This window comes from Heloderma suspectum, chromosome 3 (genome assembly GCF_057233095.1).
Source record: "Heloderma suspectum isolate Gila_16-S chromosome 3, 16-S_ref, whole genome shotgun sequence".
In the NCBI taxonomy this organism is placed as follows: Eukaryota; Metazoa; Chordata; class Lepidosauria; order Squamata; family Helodermatidae; genus Heloderma; species Heloderma suspectum.
In genome coordinates, this window is record NC_139460.1 from 247,131,919 (window position 1) to 247,156,517 (window position 24,599).

Sequence of the window (24,599 nt, forward strand, 5' to 3'; positions counted from 1 at the left end):
AGATTTACTTCTGAGTCGACATGGATAAGATTTCACTGTAAAAGAAAAAACAACAACATTCCTCTCCCCCCACCCCACCCCCCGGTTGCCTTACATGAAGGCAGAGGCACTATTCTAGAGTAAGCTGTGTCAGGATCACAGCTTAAGAGCATTTCCCTAGACTGCATATTATATGTTTAATTTTCCAGTCGGCAATTTTTACATGTCAGAATACGAGTCAAGGGCAATCCTGGAAACTGCTGATTTCTGAGATCCTTATCAGGAATAATTGATCACCCATTAATATAAAATACTGTGGTCCTTGCTTCCTGCAAATGTTAGAATTTGGGGGGGTGTTGTTTTTTTAAATGGAAATGCTGTTGAGAGAAATTTTTAAAACCCATCCAAAACAAAACTAAATTGTTTCAAGCCATTAACAGAACATTCTACCTTAAGTGTCAAGAAAGTCTTCAGCTAGTTTTAAATTTTAAAAATCCTGACTGATTTATCATATACCTTATGTTAAGGTAAGTTCATGGAAGCACCAATGCAAATTCATATGGATTCAGAAAGAGCTAAGCATGCATGAATCGATTCTTGTACCTCTGATTTAAAAATAGATCCACAGTTGCTTCCATCTTTCTTCGCTGTTGTCATGGTCTGTTTTCTAATAGTAATGGGGTCCCCTTAATCAAAATTTCCCCTATCCAGACCAGAATGCGAGACTAGTTTAATATGCCCTGGTAATAAATTATGATATTGATGTGTCTGTAGCAGCAGTTGTTGGAAGTGGTTCCCTAGTGGAATTCAGTCAGCACCACTGCAAGGCAATAGTGGCAGGAGGCAAAAGCTCTTATTTATGAGGAACCGTTAGGAGGTGGGGGGCATTTTGGTCAGCAAGTGTGTGGTTGCCTACGGGCTACCAGCCACCCAGCACAGCAGCCCATGCCCACACTGGGCACGACTAGTCGATGATCAACTGCATATCAGCATGGCCCCTCCCTCCCCTTCCAGCCCCCAATGGCTACTAAGAACCCAATGGTTACTGGCAAGGAAATGCTTTCGTCTCCCCAGTGCTGTCATTGCCACACAGTGGCAGACAGCAAATACTAGCAGTGAACTGCGTAATATTGTGAGAAAGCCAGGATAACGTTAGCATTTTGTGAACATATACTGAAATAGCTGCTGATACATCACAGCACAAGCTTGCTAGGTCAAGAAGTCTCAAAACGGGGCATTTAGTCAAACTCAAAATGAGTAACATGAATGTTTCAAAAATGTATTCAACATTTTTTTGAATTTTTTGAATTTTGAGTCCTTTGAAGGAAAAATGTAGAATATATGTTGAGATCAAGCTAATTTCAAGGACAGTGGTCAATACATTGATGCTGCTATAGAAAAGTCAGATCCAGTCATCTCTCTGTCATAGATCATAGCTAAAACCTTGATGAGCCCTGATATTGTACATATTTCCTATTGACTTCAGTAGGTGAAAGATGCATCACATGAACACAGGGAAATGGTTCGTTTTATACAGAAAGCTAGCAAAGTTAGAATGGACAGAAAAATATGTTTCCCTGTAAAGAGTGCAGCTAAACAGATGCCAGCAGTTTATAAGGGGACATTGTAGCATATAGGCCAAAAACGGACTGATTAGCTAAGATGAATGAGAACACTATTCAGTACACTAATGAAAATAAACTAGATTTGGGGATTGCTTAATTTGGATTGAGTACTAAGGCAGAGACAGGCAGAAAGTAGATCTCCATATGTTTTTGGACCAACTCCCAGCATTTTTGACCATTGGCCATGCTGGCAGGGGCTCTGGGAGTTGAAGACCAAAACGTCTGGAGATCCACCATCTGCCCATCCCTGTTCTAAGGTACAGCAATTTGTGTCAGCTACCGTACAAGATGGATTGATGCAGCAAAAGCAGCATTATATCAAATCTTTGATTTCCCCTCATCCACGCTAATTAGTTATCAATAGTTGGGTAGAGTGGAGATAGTCAGCTAAAGAGAGACAAGTAAAGCTCCAGGGACACTATCCCAGCCTCTTAGCCATCATATTTAACCATGTTGTAAAGCAAGAGCTTTATCTCTAGTCACAGCCAGTGTTACTAAAGAAAGAGTGCCTTAGGTCACAAGGTACATGGGTAGATGGGCTATAGGATATGGTGGAAGCCCTGCTATGTCAGCAGAGGTGAGTTATACATCTCCACCACTAGACATACACTACTGCAGCTGTGCAGATACACCAGTGCCTGCAGAGCAGCCAAAACAGGGTGAAGATATGGACAGGACAGGGGTGGAGCAGGCATGCATCAAATGCCATACCCCTTCCAGGCCTGACCACAACCCCATCAACAGTGTAACTTTATGTTGACTAGAGGATAGGTTTAAGGAGAAGTTCACCCATTGAACTCAATGAAGAGCTCAAACATCACTGGCCCAATTTGAAGTGTTAGTTTGGGGCTTTAATGGTTTGGATAAGGCCATCTGAAAGATACAGCCTGCATCTGTAAGAGCCCTGTGACCTGTAAGAGCTCTATGATCGGTTTCTGAGTTTTTCTCTCTGGGCCATGGATGGATGTTAGGCTGACACATACCAGGGTCAGTGGTGGCCACATACTTGTGCAATGCTGTTCCCCAGAAATTGATGGCCCTATCACAGCTGTTTTTTAAAGAGAACTCTTAAGACATCTTTATTCCGATTTGCATTTTATTAATGGTCTGGTGATTAAGTTTTACTGCTCATTTACTGCTCTTCTCCCTGTTAGCATCTCCACTGTCCATTTCATATTGTACATTCCTTGAGGGGAGGGACCTACATATTTTTTTTCACTTATGAAATTCTGTAAAGCACATTGCGCAGTGAGGATCATGGTGATGATATGCTGTTGAGGGCTTAAGTCATAATTAGTGTATTATTAGGTCTTTTTGTTATTCGGGATATGTCCCATATGTTTAGTATTGGCATTTTAGACGTGCTGCAGCTTGTCATTCAGTGGGCTGGTCCAGACATGATGCTAAACCATGGTTTAAGATTATGTGGATGAGTTGTAGCAAGCCTCAGGCTCACATGCTCCTTCCTCCTCCCTTTTCCTCTGGCAGGCACCAGAGGAAGAGATCAGAAGCATCTCCTCCTAGTTTTAAACTAACTAGAGCTCCCCATTACTTTTGAACTTGGGAAGCATTAGTTAATTTGAACTCTGGTTAGTGAACAAGCCAGGATCATAAAATATGGTTTGGATGTGGCTTGTTTGAAGTAAACAGAGTTTAAATTAATCAGAGTTCCAAATCGAAAGCAGAAGCTTTTGATCTCCTCCTCTCTCATTTGAAAGAGGAAGAGAAGGGAGAGTTGAGTGTGTGGTGCCGAGACTCGCCACAGCTCATAGATGTAACACTAAACTATGGTGCCAGTGAGGTACAGTGGTTAGAGTGGTGGACTGGGAATAGAGAAAACAGAGTTCAAGTCCCACTCAGCCTGAAACTTAGTGACTTAACCTATCTTGTTTGTCCTCATAGGGGAGTTGGACCGTGTATGCTATCTTGAGCTCCTTGGTGGAAAGGCAGGATAAAAATGTAATAAACAAATACAATGGTTTAGATTATGTCTGAATCCACCCAGTGTGTTGTTGAAAGAGTGCCTTTCATGAGTAAGTCTGCTCACACTTCCAACAATAATCAGCTTCAGATGCAAATGCATCCCTGAGCAATCTTGAGCTAATAAAGGAAGGCTTGCCATTTATTACTATGTTTTTAATTATCAGTTACTATGTTTTAACTTAGATTGTGACCTAAGTCATTGTTATCTGTCTGCTTCAAGTCAAGTGCTACTATCAACAGTATAATTTCTTTTAAATTAAACATACTTGGCCATTTCAGGCAGTGTAACTCATTCATAAAATACCTGTACCATAGATGTTAGACCCGAAAAATATATGACTTTTTGGAAAACTAGGAAATGTACAGCCATGTCTTTTATTTCTCTTTTGTCTTTCTTCAGGTAATCATCTTACTCATCATACATGCCAATTCTAATGACATTTTTTTCTTTAAGCAAATCAACATTACAATAATGGAAGGGTTTTCTTTATTAAAAAACACATAAAGACCCTTGTCAGAGTTACAAAAGCTCATTAATTGATAATTTCGGACAGATTTTTTTTTTGCCCTAATTCTGTAAGAACTTACATGTAAATAGGATCAGTTGAATAGACTTATTAGCACACAAGTGCTTGCAGAACTGGGCTCTTTGTTTTAGAATAATAACAAAGTGAGGTAAGAACAGTCAACAAAAATCATCACACTGTGACAACATAACTTTAGCATAAGAATTAGTCTCCTTTTGAGATGTGAAAATATTCCAACAATCATGCCAGCATAATTTATCAATGTGCAACTAATCAGAACAGCAGAGCAATCATGATAAAATGTAACCTAATGATCTCGGATGAGAGGGAACTACGTACTGTACAACAGTTCCTTTTAATGTGTTTAATGTCTTTCTTTTGTACACATTCAGTCCTCATCCAAATTAAGTAGTCAAATGATATCACAAAAGAAACACTACCAACTCACAAACAGGGCATCATTACTGCTACTGCACCACCTGGCATGCAAGTAACTATGTAGTCAGTGTGTAAACAGTGAAATGTCTTCCCCTTCCTGAAATAAATCAAAAATAAAAATGCAGATATAATAGTAAACAGCAATTATATTTGTATAGCTTTCATAATTGCCACACGGGTAAGAGTTTAGACCTCTGTGGACAACTCCCACGGTGGCCGGTCTCCAAACTAAGAATTGCTATTTCGCTCTTCCGAGGACGCTCTACAAAACTGCTGGATTGTGTAATCTGGAATCTGCATTGTGTAATCTGGAATCTGGATTATGTAATCTGGAATCTGGATTGTTTAATCTGGAATCTGGATTGTGTAATCTGTCGTTTAGGGGCAGACCAACTCCAAAGACAATTGTACATGGAGGGAGCAATCCTACCGGGATAGGCGACTACCTCCGAACTCGGAGGTGACCGCGCCTATCCAATGCTGGGTAGGAGAAGTGCAGAGGGGATTGTCCCTTCACTTCAACCATCCTGCATTCGTGCCTAGCCACAGGAAGGCAGGGCGGGGGAAGTGGCAGCCAGACAACACATTGGATGTGTCGTACTGGATTTCCGGCTTCCCTGCCCTGGAATGCCCTCAGGCAGGAACACCCTATTTTTGCCACTCCACGCTCCTCTTCTGAGCACGGGTTGTTCTGCGCTGCCTACGAGGCAGCACGGGATGGGGGGAAAGTCAGTTCTCAGGGAACTGACCTATCCTATGGCCGTCTAGTTGCTGACTAGCGGCCATAGGATTGAACCCTTAAGGTCTACTGAAATAAATGGGACTAAGTAGAAGAGTTAGGGTGTAATCCTATGCATGTTTAGACAGAGCAAAGTCCTACAACTACCAGCATGCCCCAGCCAGCCATGCTGAGAATTGCAGAACTTTATTCTGTCTAAACATGCATAAGATTGCAGTCTTAAGCACTTACGTTGCATTGACCTCACTTAAATCCATTTAGTGTTGTCTGGATTTGAGGCTGCTAAGTCTAAATATCCATGTGGTTAATCTTTTGCCATCTTCTGCCAGTGATTTTCCCTCTAAATATAATGGTCTGATTTGCTTATTTTGATCGTGTGAACTCGGTCAATGGGTTGGATCCAGAAAGCCATGGGCAGAGTCCCAGTCATACTCATAGGGTTGTTTCATAGGGCTGGAAACCCTCCAAAACAGCATGTAAAGATATGGCAGGGGAGGCTGTGGTGTGGGAGGCTGAAGGGTGTGGTGTGGGAGGCTGAAGGGGAAAGGAGGAATTGGCAAAAATTTCCCTGCCTTCAATAAGCAGTTACCTCTGCTGGATTGCAGCACCTTTCATGAACAGAAGGACCCATTCTGCAAATGGAAGGTCTCCTTCTGCAAATGGAAGAGTTGCAGTGGGTCTAATCCTATGTGATGATAATAAAGCAGGAAACCTGCTTGATAGTTTAGTATTTTCCTTTCACATATCTAGACAATTACTTCCATTTGACTGGTATATAGCAGTTTTGTGACCTCCCATACAAAAAGGCCATTCCAAGAGCCACGAACAACAACACTGTATATAATGTCATTGGAGACTTTTAGAGTGATTTATGTTTTAGGGTTGGATTTTAAAAAAAATGTGGGATGAATATGAAGAAATTTGAATCTACTACTAGGAGGAGGGGACTTATAATAGATGTGGCCAGGGCAACATTCTTCTTCAATGAATGATTGGGGCAAGGTAAGGCTACAAAATTTACCCCCAAACTGAGTATGCTTAAGTCTGTGGAAATCAATGGACTTCAGCATTCCTAAGTCTACATTTGACTTTTGCCTTCAGTGTTACATTAGTGAGACAGAATCAAACGTACTACTGCACAGGAATAAAAGGCCTTGCAATTTTGCCCTCCTGAGTCTTGCAATTTTTGCGATGGCTGTTGCCAAAGAAAATGGATCTTGGCTGCTGGACAGTCTTTTCCACACTCAATCAGCTCTGCTAATGAGTCAGTTGGTTGGCATGGAAGTCAGGCATGTACTCTTTGCTGTATTCCCCATTCTGAATTCTTATGAAGTAGAGTATTAAAGTCCACTCTTCATCCTGATTTATCTTGGGCTGTTGTAGGTCCTTTGGAAGGCAGAAATCCTTGATTTGCATAAATATAGGTTTCTATTCATTGAAATAAATGTGTTTTCGTTATATTTGCCTCATTGACGTACTTTTTTTTCTTATCTGTCTGCCACCTAGTTTAAATGCTGCTGTCATATCTGGGCAATGATAATAATAATATTTATATCCCTAATAAAGCAAGTTCCTGCTTTCTTTAAGTGTATGTATCTTAATGCTGATCAAGCTGAGAATCTGAATAACCCATTTCTTCAAACTATATAATGAGTCCTTTAGAATTACTTTAATTTTCAATGATATATTTCCTTCCACAGTATAAAACAATGTACAATCTTTTCCCAGTTTTTTTTTTTCCTGATATGGATAGCAAGAATTATTTTTCATATCATTACTGATGTCGGAATCTTTTCTTAAAGTTCATCCAGTATATTCACATTTGCCCATCAGGATGCTCTGGTTTGGGGGCCCAGCTAGAAGAAGGTGTAAATCCATCTGAGCCTGGTACATCTGACCATCATCCTTACTGCCATCCAGAGGTTGCCTCCATAAAAACTGAGGCTGTAATTTAGCTTACAATGGAAGCTCTTTAAAAAAGAAAAAGAAAACGTTACAGAATATACAAATGCATTCTCTTAATCTCAGACGCAAGTTCCTTGACGTGTTGAAAGGTGATGTTTTCGATTTCTGACTCCCAAACTCTTATCTTTACACTCTGAGGGCTTCTGTTGTGAAATGTCTATCAGTGCACTTGCAATGGCCAATCCTAGAAGAAAAAATAAAAGGAGATCAATTGAACATCCTGCTGTGGGAAGACTTTCCTAGCTTTCTTTCTCCTTTCATGCCCAGCCTTTGAAAAATGTTTTTTAAAAAACTTTACTCTGTTTCCAAATGAGAAGAGGTGCTCCTAACTCCACCAAAGGCATCGGCCCTAGAAACTAGCTCGTGAGCAATGTCATCAGAATTGCCATGATAGTATTCTTGGATTTGAAAGAGAAGGAAGAAACAGTTAAGGGAACCTTGGCAGGTGCAGATTTTGGATATCTTCTCTCTGCATGCTGCCCTCCAACAGGTGCATGTGAATTTGTCTTTCACACAACTCTGCATGCTATGTCAATGTAAAGCAATCCTGAGGATACTGAGGATACTTGTGAGAGCCAGTGTGGTGTAATGGCAAGAGTGTTGGACTAGGAGCTGGGAGATCCAGGTTCTAGTCCCCACTCGGCCATGGAAGCTCACTGGGTGACTTTGGGCCAGTCACACACTCTCAGCCCAACCCACCTCACGGGGTTGTTGTTGTGAGGATAAAATGGAGAGGAGGAGGATAATGTAAGCCACCTTGGGTTCCTTGCAAGAGGAAAAAAGGCAGGGTATAAATGCAATAAATAGATAGATAGATAGATAAATAAATAAATAAAGTTCAAATACTAAACAATATTTTTAGATTCTGACTGTGAATTCTAATTGTGCAGCCATAACCTGGTCTTCAGTTCAGTGATGCGGCCTTCCAGCATGAGCACATACAAAGAAATAGACATATCTGCAAACATACATAGTTTTCCCTACATCATCAGTATTTCTGTGTAGCAGAAACAGATGTATAGAAGTCAAAAGCTGATGTGTGCAAATAATATTTTATTGCCAGTCACAGGTCTGTCCCAATGTGTTTCAAAAGTGACCACTATTTCTCAGATGGCAAAGTTTAAGAGCATCTCTACACCAGCCTAAAATCCCGCATTTAAAACGGGACTTTCTACTTCCATTTTAAATGCAGGGTCACAACAGACTCTCTTTACATGTGCTTCCTTCCCCTACTTTCCTCCTCCTTCTCCTCCCCTTATCTGAGTCTTCCATGTTTCATTGGTCTAGCTCCTCTTCCTGCGGCTTTCCTTTTTCATTGAGGGAACCTAAGCGAAACACAAGTGGGGTAATTTGATACCTCATTATCTCTGATCTATTTAAAAATGGAATACAAGTAACTGAGTGTGGGACATGCCCTGGAGGTTCATGATGTCACCTAAAGGGCCTGCAAACTTCCGTGAGTGAGCAATCTCAATGGTAGGATAAATGCTCCATGTGAAGAAGGCCTAAATCAGGGATAGTGAATCTCTTTCAGCCTAAGGGGTGAATTCCATTTTGGAGAAGCTCTTGGGAGCCATATCCCTGAGGTGAGTTCCCAAACATAAAAGGGCCAGGGCCAAAACACTGCCATGTTTTAGCTTAAAACTCTTGCTGCCCAGTAACTAAATCTTAGGAGGGGCATTTCAACCTTTAGAACGGGGGGGGGGGGACTGCAGAAAAGCCAGGAAAACCACCAGACAGTTGGTTAAGGGAAAGGGGGTGGGACCAAAAGAGACATGGCCATCTGAGGAACCCCAGAAGGCTAGCCTGGGACCCCAGGAGGACCAGAATTGGGCTCTGGGCCTGAGGTTCTGCAGTTCTAGTTGAAATGAAAAGGCTGTTTCCACATCTTAATATATGCTCTTCCAGGTTCCACAAGAACAGAATAACTTGTTCAAAAATAGAGCAAGTACAAGAGCAGTCTTCTGTTCATGTTTGCTGGTCCCAGAGAAAGATATTCCCCTAAGCTTCCTCCCCTCATGTCCGCTTCCTCAGACCAAACTACATGTTAGGTTAAATGCAACACAGTTTGGTGATGCTTGTTTATTCCACCTCAAAAAGCAGCTAGTGTGTGCTTGTGGGGTCATCATTATGACTATGGTACATGATAAACACTTCTCCCCGGTGCAGTGGTGCCCACGAAAATCCCCCTTCATCAGAAGCTGCTGCTTAGCACAGGACGGAAGCTGTCATCGGCACCAATGGGAGCTTCTCTCCTGTGTCATATACAGCAGCTTCGGTAGTGGTGGTGGGAATCTTTGTTGGGACTGCAGCATGGGAGGAAAGGTTAACCCCCTCCCCTGTACTCCATAGCTCTACTCCTTATTCCTTTCTTTTACTCATGGCTGCTATTTAAATTTTAATAAACAAGGACACATTGCTAAACTGTGTGTTGAATGTTATATGTAGTTTGGCCCTAATTCTTATCTTCTCATTATACCAAAGATAAATGGTGAACCCCCTGATGATTACACTGGCATTGTGCTAAGTCCATAAAAGTTAAATGGAGATGCATTTTCAAACCTTTTCTCCCCATTTTATTTGCCATCCCCTGCTTGTTCTGCGTCATTCAGATGCATTGTAAAGCTTTTGTGCCTGGGATTACATTCTTGGCCATGAAAGTGCTCTCAACAAGATAAAGTATTAGCACCTGCTTTGAGCCCCCTGGATGAAGTAAAATTCCAAATTAGTTGGTGTCCAGCATATATATAAAAAAAACCAGGCTGGGATTGCTGGTGATAATAAATATATATGATAAAACCTAATGATAAGTTTCTTTTATCTGTGTGGTTTAAAAGCAAACAATAAAACAGAATACAATATTATTGTACTGAAAAACCCTAACCAGACCAGAAAATAACCAATACCAAATGGACCAAACACGTTTTGACATACAGTCTTAGGACAAGGTCTAGTACTAGACCATCTCCTAATTGTACTAGACCACTGAGGAAGACCGTATGTCGAAACACGTTTGGTCCATCTGGTATTGGTTATTATTTTGGTATGGTTAGGTTTTTCAGCACAATAATATTGTATTCTCTTTCATTGTTTAGATCTATGCTTTTAAACCATACAGATAAAGTTTTTTTATCGTTACATTTTGTCATATATATTCATTATCACCAGCAAGCCAAACCCAGTTGTTTTGCTGTTGTATTGTTTAGGACACTTCCTGTTTTGTTTGCCCAGCACATAACTTCAGACCCTTACAATTGGAATATAAGATTTATGCCGCAATCCTATATATACTTTCCTGGGAGTAAGCCTCAATTAACTCAATGGGGCTTACTTTGAAGCAAGCATGGATAGGATCACACCATTAATGTGACTTCAAGGTACATGAGGACACTAAAAAAAACACACAGGTCTCTAACCCATATGTTCAAGCTATTGAAAAAGAAGTCTTTATCACATAGCTAGAATGAATTTTAGATAAGGTAGGGATTGTAGCCTGGGTGCAGGAAGCCAAAGCCAGATGAACACGTTGACCAAGTCCAGGCTGCTTCAATGTTTGCCAAAAGGTCTTTTAAAGCTTTATTTTTCTTTTCAGGTCTTGCTCTGCAAAATCATATGATTCCGTGTGTGTGTGTGTGTGTGTGTTTCCATATTGCCTATTCCTGCTTCTAATTGTGAGATACCTCTTGTCGATTCTTGGCTGCTACCTTTATCCTTGTTTTGAGAATATGATATCACTTTATTCTCATATGCAAGGCTCTAGCCTTAGACTGATTTCCCTTGATAATAGCCTCAGGTTTTCTTTCACTGATGCCTCTCTTTCTCTTAGCTAATACATAAGATCAGATGCTCAGGCTTCAGCGCAAGGCCACAACTGTTTCCCTTGCACCAAACTAGGGGCTTCTCTACACCAAAGTTTTATCCCACACCTTTACCAGGGGTTCTGCTTCCAGATTCTTTGTGGGATTAGCTCCTTTACACATGCTTACACATGCTTGGGGGGGGGGATTTCCTTTCTCTGCAAGTTCTGTATAGTTCATTATACAGCCACTAGGTGGCACTGTGGTATTGTGGAAGTACACGCAGCCTTTATCACACTTCTAGAAAAAAGGTGGACTTTCCCTGATCTTAAAGAAAAAAATGGGATGAAGGTTTTAAAGCACAGAAGAGGCCCTGGAGGTTGATGACATTATGTAAAGGACCCACAAACTTCTGGGAGTGGCCAATCATGAGTGCATGATAAAAGCCTTGTGTAGAGATGTCCTAGGATTTGTCCTCATCTCCAAAGTCAGTGCATCCACTGTATTGAGGTATTCTTGTACAGCATCCTTTATGCTGTTTGGGCCCATAACAGCTCAGAACTGCCATGGAATGTATTGAGTAGTAAGTACACCGGGATGGATTTACTAAATTGCAGGAAATTTCTTTAGTTACAACTACAGATGTTATTGCTTCTACCATTCTGGGAACAGGCTAAATGCTGGCCATGGAATGCGCTCACCAATAAGCCTGGAGGTGACACTTTTTATGAGGCATCTTCAAACTATGAAAAAGTTGAATCAGAAATACTTTCCCCAAGTTTCCCATGTCCTAAAATATGCTTAGCAAAGTGCTGTTCCTCTTACTCTGTATAACACTACTAGCGTTCAGAAGGAAAGACTGCATGCTGGGACATGGTGGCATGCTGTTAGAGTTCCATTAAAATCAGGTCACTCCAAAAGATCATTTTTCAATATGTCACACAAATCATCCGATGAAATTCATTTACTGTCTTCTCTGGGCTCAACATACTTCCTTGTTATCAAAGCAATACAATTAACTGGGGGAACAATTCATTATTTCAGGCTGGCGGTCTAAAAGAATTTCATTTACCAAGTCAAAATGATGCACAGATGCTGCCGGCAAGTAGAATTTACATCAAAATGCAACCAAAGAGTCGATAGAAATGCTGGGACTTAAATATTTATTATATGCTTTACCTTTATTTAATAGGGTTTTGTTTCCAAACAGTTAGAGTTAATATTATTGGCTGGAAATGTAAATCTTACGATATCCACCATTTGTCACCCTTAGTTTCATGGCTTGTTTAATTTACTTTCTCTTCATTCATTCCCCTTTTTTAAAAAAATACCTCCCTCCTAAGCTGATAGCTCTTATTTCTTCAGCTCTGCAGCAGAAGTAGTGTAGAATCACCATGAGTCAACACAAAATCAGAGAAGCAGAATTAATGAGTCACCTGCACAGGCCAAAAACTTCTTTGTGATCTCAAGGCCTAGAAATTTAAGGTCCATCTTGGAATGAGATCTGTCTAATCAATTCTAGCTTTACAAAAACAGGGCTGGTTATTTGCATTACTTTTAGTTGTAAAACAAGCTATAGTTTCTTTTAGTGACTGCTTAGGCACACCATTAGAAAGAGTGGCCAATTCAATAGGTCAGTGGAAGTGTCATTGTTATTATTTTTAAAGACAATTTTATACACACCAGGAACAGAGAAGAAACAATTATTAACTTGGTCATACATAGAAGAACTATAGTCTTCCCTAAAGGCAATTTAAGGATAATAGCTGATCCTCAAGCAGTAAATGTGTAACCATAAAATTACTAGTGTGTGGGCTTTTTATTTTTAACAATTATGCAGAACAATTAATAAGTACAGAAATAAAATGTACCACATCAAAGCAGATTGCCTTGCAAACCGGGTGTAATTTAAGTGTAAGTGCAACATTTGAATTTTACATTTGAACAATAGACTCTGAAAGCAGGTTCATTCTGAGATATCCTTCTCTTTTCCTCCCAAACTTTTGCAAAAGCAGGCAGTACTATACATTTTAATTTTCCAGCAAAACAGCTTCATTAGGCGTGAAAGGTTAATTGCAGGTTTAAATGCAATTTAGGGAAAAGCACGTGAGTCTGCGGTGAACAGAGCAGCCTGCTACAGAAGGCAGCGTGCTATAAACTGTTTGCCCCGCTGAAATGTTTTACTACCTCATTTACTAACTGTCTTCTTTTACTGCTTGTATTTGTAGTTCTTTTAAACCTTTAATGGCTACAGTTTTATTTCACTGTAATCAGATTTAAATACAAATACCCAGGCTGAGATGTTTAAATGTTTTTCCCCCTTGTCATTGTATATAGCTACATACTAACTGATGCAAGGCCATATTATCTTCCAGAACAAGGAACCAACATTTTATACTTCAGTCCTATTTGCTGGCTTGGAAATGTAAGCTTCCCCCTCTCCTCTATTGTTAATTTTAATTAAACATTTATCAAGTTCACACTTTCTCCGTTGTTAAACTGAAGGGTGTTAAAGATGACCTGTTAGGTTTGATTAGGAGATAATTGGAATACATTTTTTTTCCATTTCAAATATATATTATGTAAGATAACATTCTGGATAGATAACTTTATTAGATTAAATTCCAGGCATTTTCACATTGTTATGCAGAAACTTAACATTCACAGTACATAATACACTATAATAAAGACACTTCAATGTAGACTTTTTATATGCTTAACAAAATTAAAGATGTTGACCATAATGTAAAAAAAAAAAAAAATTAAGCAAGATTTGCCAGTGATGCCTTCTCAAACCAAAAGTGTCACCCTTCAGCATGGTTGTAATTTCCTTTGTTGACTTTTCTAAAAGCCACTGAACAGCCAGTAAGAGTGGACTTAAATGCAGCTGCATTAGTGCAATGAACTCATTACTTACTATAAGAGATTCCAGTGTCTGTGAATGTTAATGCAAATGATTCCAAACAGTTTTAAAACCTACTGAGAAAATGATGGGAATTAGAATGGCTAATCTGTGGTTAACATAGATCACCATAGAGCTCAATGAGTACATCTTCATCCTTATCTCATCAGTACTATTTATAATTACACACTGGTCATTTTTTTACCAGGTCCTGTCATTTATTATAATAGTTTCAGTGCACTAAGCACTCTGCGGGTACATATGAAAATATCCTGGTTCATCAACTCTGAACCATTTATAATGGCGTGAGCACTATCTCAATATTATGCCACCATTCCTACTCTTGCTAACCTTTATTTAAAGACATTAACTTCACTTATGCTCATTATTCAGAGAGAGGACATTTATTGAACTTGTCATAAAATGAAGTGGAACTGATATATTCAAAACAAGTGCCCTACACCATCTCTTTCTCTTTTCCCATCTCTTTTATCCATTGATACTGTGTTGGGTCAACCATTGTACAAAGTACAAACAGTACGAAGTAGGGATGTATGAATCCCTTACCTTGTTCCGGTCTGAGGCATCCACGGTAGGGGGGAGGCGATCCGTCCCTCCCCCCGGAATCCTCCCCAGCCAGCTCCGGTCCATGGCAAGGTATAAGTCTGCCAGGTTGCTGTGGCTGCAAATGGCGGCCGTCATAGTGGCTGCCATTTGCGTCCTTGCATTAGGCCGTGATAGGCTATGTAAGTATTTACGTAGCTTATCACAGCAAAAGGCAGGGACGCAAATGGCAGCCGGTACGCCATTTGCGTCCCTGCCTTTTGCCGTGATAGGCTACGTAAATACTTACGTAGCCTATCACGGCAAAGAGCAGGGGCGCAAATGGCATAGCAGCTGCCATTTGCGCCCCTGCTCTTTGCTGTGATAGGTTACGTAAGTATTTATGTAGCCTATCATGGCCTAATGCAGGCACGCAAATGGCAGCCGCTACAATGGCCGCAATTTGCGGCCGCAGCAGCCCAGCAGCAGATGGAAGATGAGCCGGAGCTGCTGCTGCCACCGCATCCGCCGCTAGGTAGGTCCGTCCCAGGGGGATTTTGGGGGGTGGCAGTGGGGGGGTTAGTCCATTCCCCCATGGACTCCAGGGAAGCCGGATTCCAAAGAATCCAGCCTCCCTGGAGTCTGTGGTGGATTTCTCCAACATCCCTAGTACAAAGTACTGTTGCTTCTCAACTTCCATTCATTTCATCTGGGCTTATCTGGGGGCAAACCCTATTAAAATGAACTGAATCGCTCCTGTGTCAACTCATTTCCCATCTTCTTTCAGATCCATCTCTCTCCGTAGCTTTACACAGTCTTCTGGATGATTCCTTCCCTAATTTTGTTTCTCTCATTTGAACGCCTTACCCCTTCTGTTTCTTTCCTCTCAGTCTCTATTCCCTTCTTCCATCTGTTTCCTTCTCTAAGGGTGTTTCTACAATAAGCAAATCCCCGCAAAACCCCACATCCTTTCCAGAGCTTCCTGCTTTCGGTTTCTTTGTGGGATTAGGAAGGGCTTCTTTACATGGCAGCCATGTGGTTTGAAGTGAGGGAGTGCCTCCCTCCCTCCCTGGCATGTGTACAAAGGAAGGGGGGTCTTGTTTTCGTAGGTCAACTTCTGCTGTACTGTTTTCTCACAGCCCCCAGGAAATCTCAGACTTACTTCTGAGTAGAGATAATACCACGGTATAAGTCTGCAACCCTCAGCACACTTACATGGGAGTAAGCCCCACTGAACTTAATAGGGTACTCTGAAACAACAGAGGACATTGCTTCTGAGCTTGGTGGGGTGGAGGATCAGATGTGTCTCCCTTTGTTTCAGGGAGGCATTTTATTCTCTTCTCCCTCTGACTGAGAAATGCAGAGGCAGGAGACACAATTGGCAGGCGATTCTTGCCCTTGTGCCTGTCAAATCTGCTTGGGTTTTCTTCCCTGCAATCCCGCTCCCATCTTCAATGCCTTCATCATCCTGACCTCACCCCCAGCAACTGAAAACAAATGCCCACAGCAGGCAGACATAGCGGTTTCTTCCACTATCAGAGAATTTCACATGGAGGTCATGGCGCTCCTGTTCCATGGGCTGGAAAAAATACCACATTTTTTGTATTTGGGGAAAACATGGGATAGGCTGGGGAAAATGGCAGGAGACACCCTGGATGGTAACAGCATCATCTAAAGAGTCCGCAAACTTCTGTGACAGAGCCATCTCAATAGCAGGATAAAAGCTCTGTGTGATGAACCCCTAAGTTCTCTGCCTCATTCATGTCTCCTTTCTTAGGCTCCTACTTCTGCTGCCCCTCTTTTTTGGCCACCGCTACCTCCTTTCCTAAGATCCTCTCTTCCTTTTCACTGCTGCTTTTCAGATAGGATATGGAAAAGGATGTCCATGTAAGTAATGATATGAGCCACAAGCCTATTAAACAAAAATATTTGGACCATAGACAGATCAATGCTATTTACTTTTAAGGGTCAATATCCCATTCAGTAGAACTACTTTGTCCTGGACATAAACATTGTGACTCAACTACATGAAAGCAGCTGTCACCACAACTGACATCCCTAAGTCTGTAGCAAAACAAACATTCTCTCTCTTAGAGGCAATTATGTTGGTAAGGAATTATACACTAAAGTGTCTTGAAATAACATTTGGAAGCAAATTTGGAAAGCTAAACAGATCTGTGTTCAGCAGCAGCTACCTAACATTGCACCTACCCTTGTAAAAATCCAATTACACAGACTTCTTATTTAGCACAGATATTTAATGCATGATAGATTGTTTCCACCCAAATAGTCAGTTTCCCTTTTAAAGTGTGTCTACTCATTAATGGTGAATCGGTTAATCATAAGAAAACATACCTCTACACTCACAGTGCTATTTGTCATTCTAATTTGTTTCCCAGAAAATTTTTATTCACTGATTTGCGACTTCACAAAAATATGGTGTAGTACGTTAATCACATGAATCTTGTGTGATCTTCAAAGCAGAACAGAAAGCCCTACAATTGAACATACCTTACTAAAACAGTGAAGCCTCTGCAAGATTAGTGTTTTGTAATTTGCATTCTTCAGTTGATTCTGTTTTCTGCTATTAAATCAGTGTCAATATGGACAGATCAGTAAGAACTGGATGATTAGAAGTTAAAGGGAGACAAGCTATAACTAGGCACTTAAGAATTGTGTCACTCCACATCATGCAATTCTACAGTCAGTAACATCGAATTCTATGACTGGAATTAATTTCGCAAATGATCACTGCGCACACATATACATATGCACATTTTAATTCACAACACAAGCAGAACTAAGAATTTCTTTTGCTTGGTTTTGGGGAAGCAAAGTAACATGTTTTTGCTTGGTTTGGGGGAAGAGCAGTAACCTAAAAAGGGGGCTAGGATTTCATTAAAAATGGAAGTATAGTTTATTTGAAAGGGTCAACACAAACAGGATAACCTGTAGTTATGCTATCTAGATTTGTACATTCTTTATGAATGTGCTTTGGAACAAATGCTTTTTCAGAAACACACAAAACTAGAGCATTTATCAACCATTTGCAGCTACTAGTATAATCTCCTTTAATACACATCTTTAGCCTGCAAATCTCATTCTGTTGTTATCTCACATGCCAATCAGAATGAGCTGTTGACAGAGAAATGTCATACACATCAAATGAATGATCGTTTCGAAACACAAAATGTAGGTCTTCATTTTACTCACTTACGTTTTCTATTTTACCTGTTACAATGGAAGCCAAGCCCCCCCCCCCCTCTCTATATATTCTGTCTATTGTACAGAGCACCAAGTTTTGAAAATCATGACTTGAACACCAACCTGTTGGGGGTAAGTCATTCTTAGCCTCAATTCCCTATCTGAAAAGTGGGAATAATATGGAAAGGAGGGTACAATGAGGGTTTGTGAGATAAAGACTATAAAGCACACTGCATAATTGAATGCTATAGAAATGATCAGTAATAATAAAATAGGATAGCAACAGAAGCATTGGTTTTGTTGGAAATGCCAGAGAGCCTTGTAATGATTTCATTATTCCCTTAAAAAAATTGAATTAATACTGTTCTACAAAACTGATCTTTGATGCTATCTGTCAGGAGCGCCCTAGCTGCCTCTTGCAGTCCCCTCCAATAGCCAACTCAGGACACAGACGAAGAGGATTCTTTCCGAGGCTTTATTCCGTTATTACTTTATGACTCTTTCAGATACTAATCACTAGCGACTAAGCAAGGAACAGCACTGGGGAAAGATAGCAGAGTAGCCTAAGCTCCAGGTAAGGCAGTTGGTCCCCATTTGAAGGGGAGCCACGGGAAGACTCTGAACTTATGGGCTATGGAGAGATCCTCCCTCTTACCCTTGGGTCCTCGGGATGTGACCGTTGTTTGAGCGCCAAACGAGCAGTACACCTCCTTTCAGCACCCTCCATCTGTCGTCGCTCCCTGAGTCTGCGCCGAGCGTCCAGCAAGCCCCCCTCCAGCGCTCTCTCACTGCCAGGGTCACTATCTATCCCAGGAATGCTGGCAGGAGGAATCTCTGTCAGCTGCTGTGCCTGTGAGAGATGAGTGAGCTCCTCTCCCATGGATTGCTGTTCCTCCTCAGAATCAGAACTGCTCTGGGACTCTATGGGCTCAGTTTCCACCCTGACACTATCCCTTACAAAGTCCTGCAATTTCCAAAGAGATTCATGGTGTCTCATTCTAACTTCAAATAGATGCCATATAATAGGCAAAACCTGCTCAATCTGAATAATGATCAAAGCATCACTATCTTTGCTGTTGATATTGTGGCTGGGGTTGACAAGATCCTGATAACAACTTAAAGGAAGAAAAAGAAACAGATTAGGAGCATAAAAGACCCGTTTATTTTTGCCTCAGATGCTTCTTGGCTCCTTGTTACAACCTATTCTTGTTAGAGTCTCACTTCTATTTCAAAACATCTCCATACCCCTCACTTCCCCACTGCCACCTCCATTGCAAATCCCAGCTCTTTACTGCTCTTCCAGGTCTCTTTCACTAAGCAATGACTGATGTGCATTAATGGACAGTATCCAACAGTGTCATTCCAGTAGCACAAGTAATGTTGCACTAACGGAAGCGAGGTGCATAACTATGAGCAAGGGGGTGATCCAACTAACATTATTCTTGCGCGACCACCCCACTCGCAGGCCTCAGCTCTGCATGTGCCAGCTTCGCTAGCGCAGCTTCATCCTGCTTTGCACTGTAGCACATTCCAGTAGCGCAATGCGCTCTGTAGCTTTGAACTTTTGCATTTTATATTGTATTCTATGACGTATTTTGTAGTTTTAATTCTTGTGAACTGCCCAGAGAGCTTCGGGTATTGGGTGGTATAGAAATGTAATAAATAAAGAAATAAAGCATTCTGCTTGCACAAGCTCCACTGGTACATCTCATTGCCGCATGCTCAAGCTCTTCTAGTGTGTCTTGTTGCCTCTTGCGCAAGGGAAACAGAAGTGGGAGGTAAGGATGGACTCTCTCAGAGATGCGTGGAATGTCTTTTCCCACTGGAGACTGATGGGAAAAGATGCTTTGTATGTCATTTGCCACTGAGGAGGAATCCCCAGAGTCAGGTCCCATGGACACTTCCCATGTCTATGGGACTCATATGCCCCAGTATGCATACTTGCACAATGCATATATGTTTAAAATAAAACAATAGCATCACCGATGCAATGAATATGAATTTGAGCACACTCAGGGAGAGAGGGGAGGACAGGAAGGCCTGGTGTGCTATGGTCCATGGGGTCACGAAGAGCTGGACACGACTTAATGACTGAACAACAACAACAACTTTCTTTGCTACTTCAGAAAAAAAAAAGCATGACTGCTTCAAAAAGAAAAAAAAAGGAAGGTGGATACTTTTAAAGAGGTGGACAACGTGTGTGTGGTGAATCTGTGGGTCTGATAAAGAAAACAAACATGGAAAGACACCACAGCACCACGTGTGTGCTGACAAAATAGCATCACTGCAAATAAGCCTGGAGTCACAGCAAGACATTTTTGCGAAATCAAAGCAGGAACTAACCAGCGTGGTGCAAGCAAGTTATATTGTCTGTGAATTTATTGTCAGAAAGCTGCGACCTCACTCAGAGGACCAGTTTGTGAAGGACTGCACACCTGTGAAACTGAAGTTATTTGAAGGTATCAGTTTGTCTCAGAAGACATTTCATGAAAGAATTCAAGACATCGCAAAAGACACTGCAACGTCTCTGAACAGCTCTGCTTCTGAGTTTGTCTTCTGCTCTTTGGCTGTTGATGAGGCAACTGACATAAGTAAGACTGCCCAGCTGGCAGTTTTTCTGTGTGGAATTTCACCATGGTTTGAGGTGATAGAGATGGTTCCTTTCCCCCCATGTTTCCCCTTTTAAAAACTATTTTTAGCAAGCCAGAATGTGTTCTGACTTTTGTCTCTGTCTACCATGCCTGATCCCAATGGAGAAGATATTTTTGAAATAGTTTTGGTTGCAGCGCATGACATGCAGTGACCATTCGAGAAACTCAGTGGTGTCACCATGGATGACGTGTCAGCTATGGCTGGGCCAGCCTAAAGAAAGAAATGTCTCTCCTCAACATGGATACTAGTCACTTGTTAGTGTACCACTGCATCATTCACCAGGATAGTCTTTGTGCACTGCCCTTGGGAATGAAAGCAATCATGTCCACATGGATTAATTTTATCAAAACTAGGGCACTAAACTGCCACCAGTTCAAGGAGCTATTGACAGACCTTGAAGCAGAGCATAATGATTTGGTTTATTACTACGAAGTGCACTGGCTTAAGCCAAGGGAATATGCTGGAGCATTTCTGTGCACTGAGGAATGACATTAACCTCTTCATGGAGACAAAGGAAAGACCAATGCGACAGGTGAGTGACTTGAAGTGGCTGTCTGACCTAGGTTTCCTGGTAGATATCACTGGGTATCTTTCAGAGCTGAATCTGAAACTACAAGGCCCAAAGTAGATGGTGTCATCACTTCATTTGACTATAAGAGAATTTGAGGCCTAGTTAGATTTGTAGAAAACACAGCTGGAAGGCAGCAACAGATCTCATTTCCCAAGCCTTCATGAACAGAATCCAGAGTCAACGGCAGAGGACGCAGCAGAGTGCGCATTCTTGCTTATGTCTGCTAATACTTGCTAATGCTTATGTTTGAGAAATTCAGTGAGCGATTCATAGACCTAAAAGTGCAGGAACAAGAATTTGACCTTTTTACCATACCTTTCAATACTGAAGCAGGTGATGCATCAGAAGAATTCCAACATGAACTCCTGGAACTGGAAATCAGCAGTGAACTGATGGCAAAATGCAACAATATGACTACTGTTGTGTTCTATAAACTATGTGTGGCTGTTGAAGAATTTCCAGCACTCAGGAGACATGCACTTATAATAGCATCTCTCTTTGGAATAACCTACTGCTGTGAGCAGTTCTTCTCAAAGCTACTTCTTGCCAAGAACCAACTTAATTCCAGATTAAGAGATTAGGATTAGGAAAGACAGCTGGGAGTGGTGGTATCATCAATTCAAGCTGATATTCCAAAGCTTGTAAAAGAGAAGAGACCACAAGCATCACACGAGAAGCCATGTCAACAAGGGAGGATAGGGTGGCTGGAAGGAAAGATGGAGGCCTCCCCCAGCAGACTCCTACTCTTACTTTAATGTGGTAATAGCTACATTAAATTACGTTGGTAAAATCTTTAAAAGTTTTTAAAGATTTCACCTGGGCCTGTCCACTTTGTCTGTAGCCCCATCCTTTGCTTTTGGCTCCGGCCACATCGGGAATCATCGGGAATATGGCCACTGAGACTATTCCAAGATTGGAATTCAGCCCTCGTGCCCACCCTTGCTCTAAAGAGACAGACTTGAGAAATAAGATATAATGTATAAAAAGATGCCTGAAGGATAAGGAAAGGTAAAATGCAAGAAGCTAGTGTGGGGCTGAAGTAAATTAATTTGGAGGAAGAATGTTCAGGCTATGTCACAAATCATTTCTATTTGCCTTACTTGTTTTCTGCATTACAAGGATAAATTCTTTAGTTTTTTTAATTATTGCATTTACATCCCTCTTTTTTTCCTCTTGCAAAGAACCCAAGGCGTCTTACATGATCCTCCTCCTCTCCGTTTTATCCTCACAACAACAACCCTGTGAGGTAGGTTGGGCTGAGAGTCTGTGACTGGCCTAAAGTCACCCAGTGAGCTTCCATGGCCGAGTGGGGACTAGAACCCGGATCTCCCAGCTCCCAGTCCAACACTCTCACTCCTTCGTATCTAAAATGCCTGTGTTACCCTCTACTCAGGGGGAATTGTAATATAATTAGCAAAACCAGGTCTAGGTTTTATGTAAAAGTACAGCAAATTGAGCTTAGTTACCAACCAACAGCTTGGGCATGTAACAGCGTCGGTTTTAATTTCATTTCTGCTCAGTAGCGATACCTGAAGAAAGCCCTTCTAAAGCTTGCTTTCAATATTATATATAACACTAGTTGACCCACTGCTATCATCTTACATACTTTCAATATATTCATTTCTGGAGGGTCCCTAAACTCGGCTTGCATGCCTAGATATCTTCAAATGGACTAGTGCTGCAGGTTTGAAAGAGGCTGTACGATGGAGCTGTGGTAGTTTGTATTCTAGAGCTGTATTTTCCCTTACTATACACAAATCTTAGTTGGTGATGAATATCTTCATGAAGACAAATTATTATGGAGGTGTATTGAAATTCTGGTACAAGTAGATACTCTGTTCTATCTGCGGTATATACCCATAATGTCTTCTAACTCATATATTGCATTCCTTGAGGTTGAGTAACTACAGGAATTGGACACTTTTTTGTTGCTAACATTCTGCAGCAATATATCATTGACTTTTTCATTTAAACTTTTTTTTTCTTCATTTGGCTTCAGTTAAGTGAAATATTTTCAGTTATTCAGTATCCAGCTGAATTCTGCAATTAAAAACTAAGTGCATCCCTGATGCTGATGCTAGTCATCACTATGACAAATAATTGCTATTTGGAATTTAAGTCAGGATCAACCAGTTCTTACAATTATGAAAGCAGATTACTGTGTGACACCTCCAGACCTCCAAACATTTGTAATGCATGGCTAGTCAGATTATCTGCAGCATACCATTAATGTCTGGCACTTTGGAGAACAAGAGAGAGAGAGAAAGAGAAGCAAAAGAGTGTACAACCTCCGCTCAAATTTGGGCGAGGTCCATTAGCAAAGCTGGCACAACCTCATTGAGCACATTGATTTTACTTAGTCCGGCAGAAATGGGTAAGACTTTGCTTATAGGTTTGAGTCACGAGAATATTTTCCATCAGGCAAACTACCATAGAGGAGGAAGTCTTACAAAAAGTGTTGCAGACTCATAAATAATACGAAAAAGTTGGGCCCTCATACTGACAAGTTATGAAGGACGCTTTGCTTTTGAGAAATGGCACGTGCATCTTTTCAAAACTGACTTTTTCTTCTATGTCTGCCATATGGTATTATATATTCAATGAAGTGTAATTCCAAGTTATAAAATGCCTCAGAGCCCTTCGTCATCTATTAGCCTCACCTCACCCAGTAATAGTTTTCTAAAGTTTTCTTTTTCTTTTTCAAATGCACTCCATTCCTGTTTTGTAGCACAGAGCATTAATTTTGTTGCAGTATAAACTTTAAGGCTGAGCAAAGATTATCGTCTCTGTAGAAAAAGAGAACTTCCCCCCGGTATTGGCCCTAGGAGCGTAACCAAGTCACCTGTAGTGTTAGAGGGGCCTAGAGATCCATAATGCCTTGCTTAAGTTCATTATAGGTGCAGTTCCCTTGCTGGTAAGCCTCTGAGCATGTGCAGATGAGTCAAAAGGCCAATAACAGCCCCAGCACATTCCGTGCTATTGAGGACAGTGTCTTATCACTGCTGTGCCTGGGAAGTGAAGCTATGTGTTTATGCTGAGATACAGGTGACTGTGCTGAGAACCTAGTGCTGTTAGTCTATGCTGGGAATGAACGCTAGGGGCGCTTGCTGCTGTTCTGCTGCCTTACTGCTAACATGCATTGTATAAAACCCATTGTACCCGATGGCTCTTGGTTCAGAGAAGCTGTCTGATCCATCCATTGGGTAAGCCTGTGTGCTGTAAGTTACCCAATAAAGTCTCCTTGTAAGCAAACCTTTGAATCTCATTTATCACTATCTTGGCAGCTCTAACCTAAGAGGTCGATACCCATGGCCAGGGCAACACCCCCCCCCCCCAGCACTACTTGCTTCAGTCTAGGACTGGTAGCTTGATAATACTGTAATGCATGTAGTGGAGTGAAAGGAAAACCTTGCTGCATGGGGAGAACGCTCATTTGCTCGATTTTTCCAATGGCAACTTTTCTCTTCGCCTTATACAAATGGTGTTGACCAGACCAATTTCAAGCAAGAGAAGAGCAAGAGAAAGAGAGAAATCACAACGGAGGAAGAGAGTGACATTGCTTCAAATCTGCACAGAGCCGTGGTCTGTATACTGAGTTCAGGACAAGAAGAGGACGGGGCAGCCCTTATTATGGTTGAGGAACACTCTTGGATGTGCATTCACTTGCCTGTGAA

At 41.3% G+C, this 24,599-nt stretch overlaps 1 protein-coding gene across 3 annotated transcripts in view; it reads right to left on the reverse strand.

The window, feature by feature from the left end:
* Positions 1–3,949: 3,949 nt before the first annotated feature.
* ATRNL1 (attractin like 1) overlaps positions 3,950–24,599 on the reverse strand; it is a 920,708-nt gene continuing 900,058 nt past the window's right edge. For all 3 annotated transcript variants that reach the window (XM_084846134.1, XM_084846135.1, XM_084846136.1), the window contains one exon: positions 3,950–7,440. In XM_084846134.1, coding sequence (XP_084702260.1) covers positions 7,316–7,440 — 125 coding nt within the window. In that variant the 3' untranslated portion in view covers positions 3,950–7,315. The remainder of the gene's footprint in view (positions 7,441–24,599) is intronic.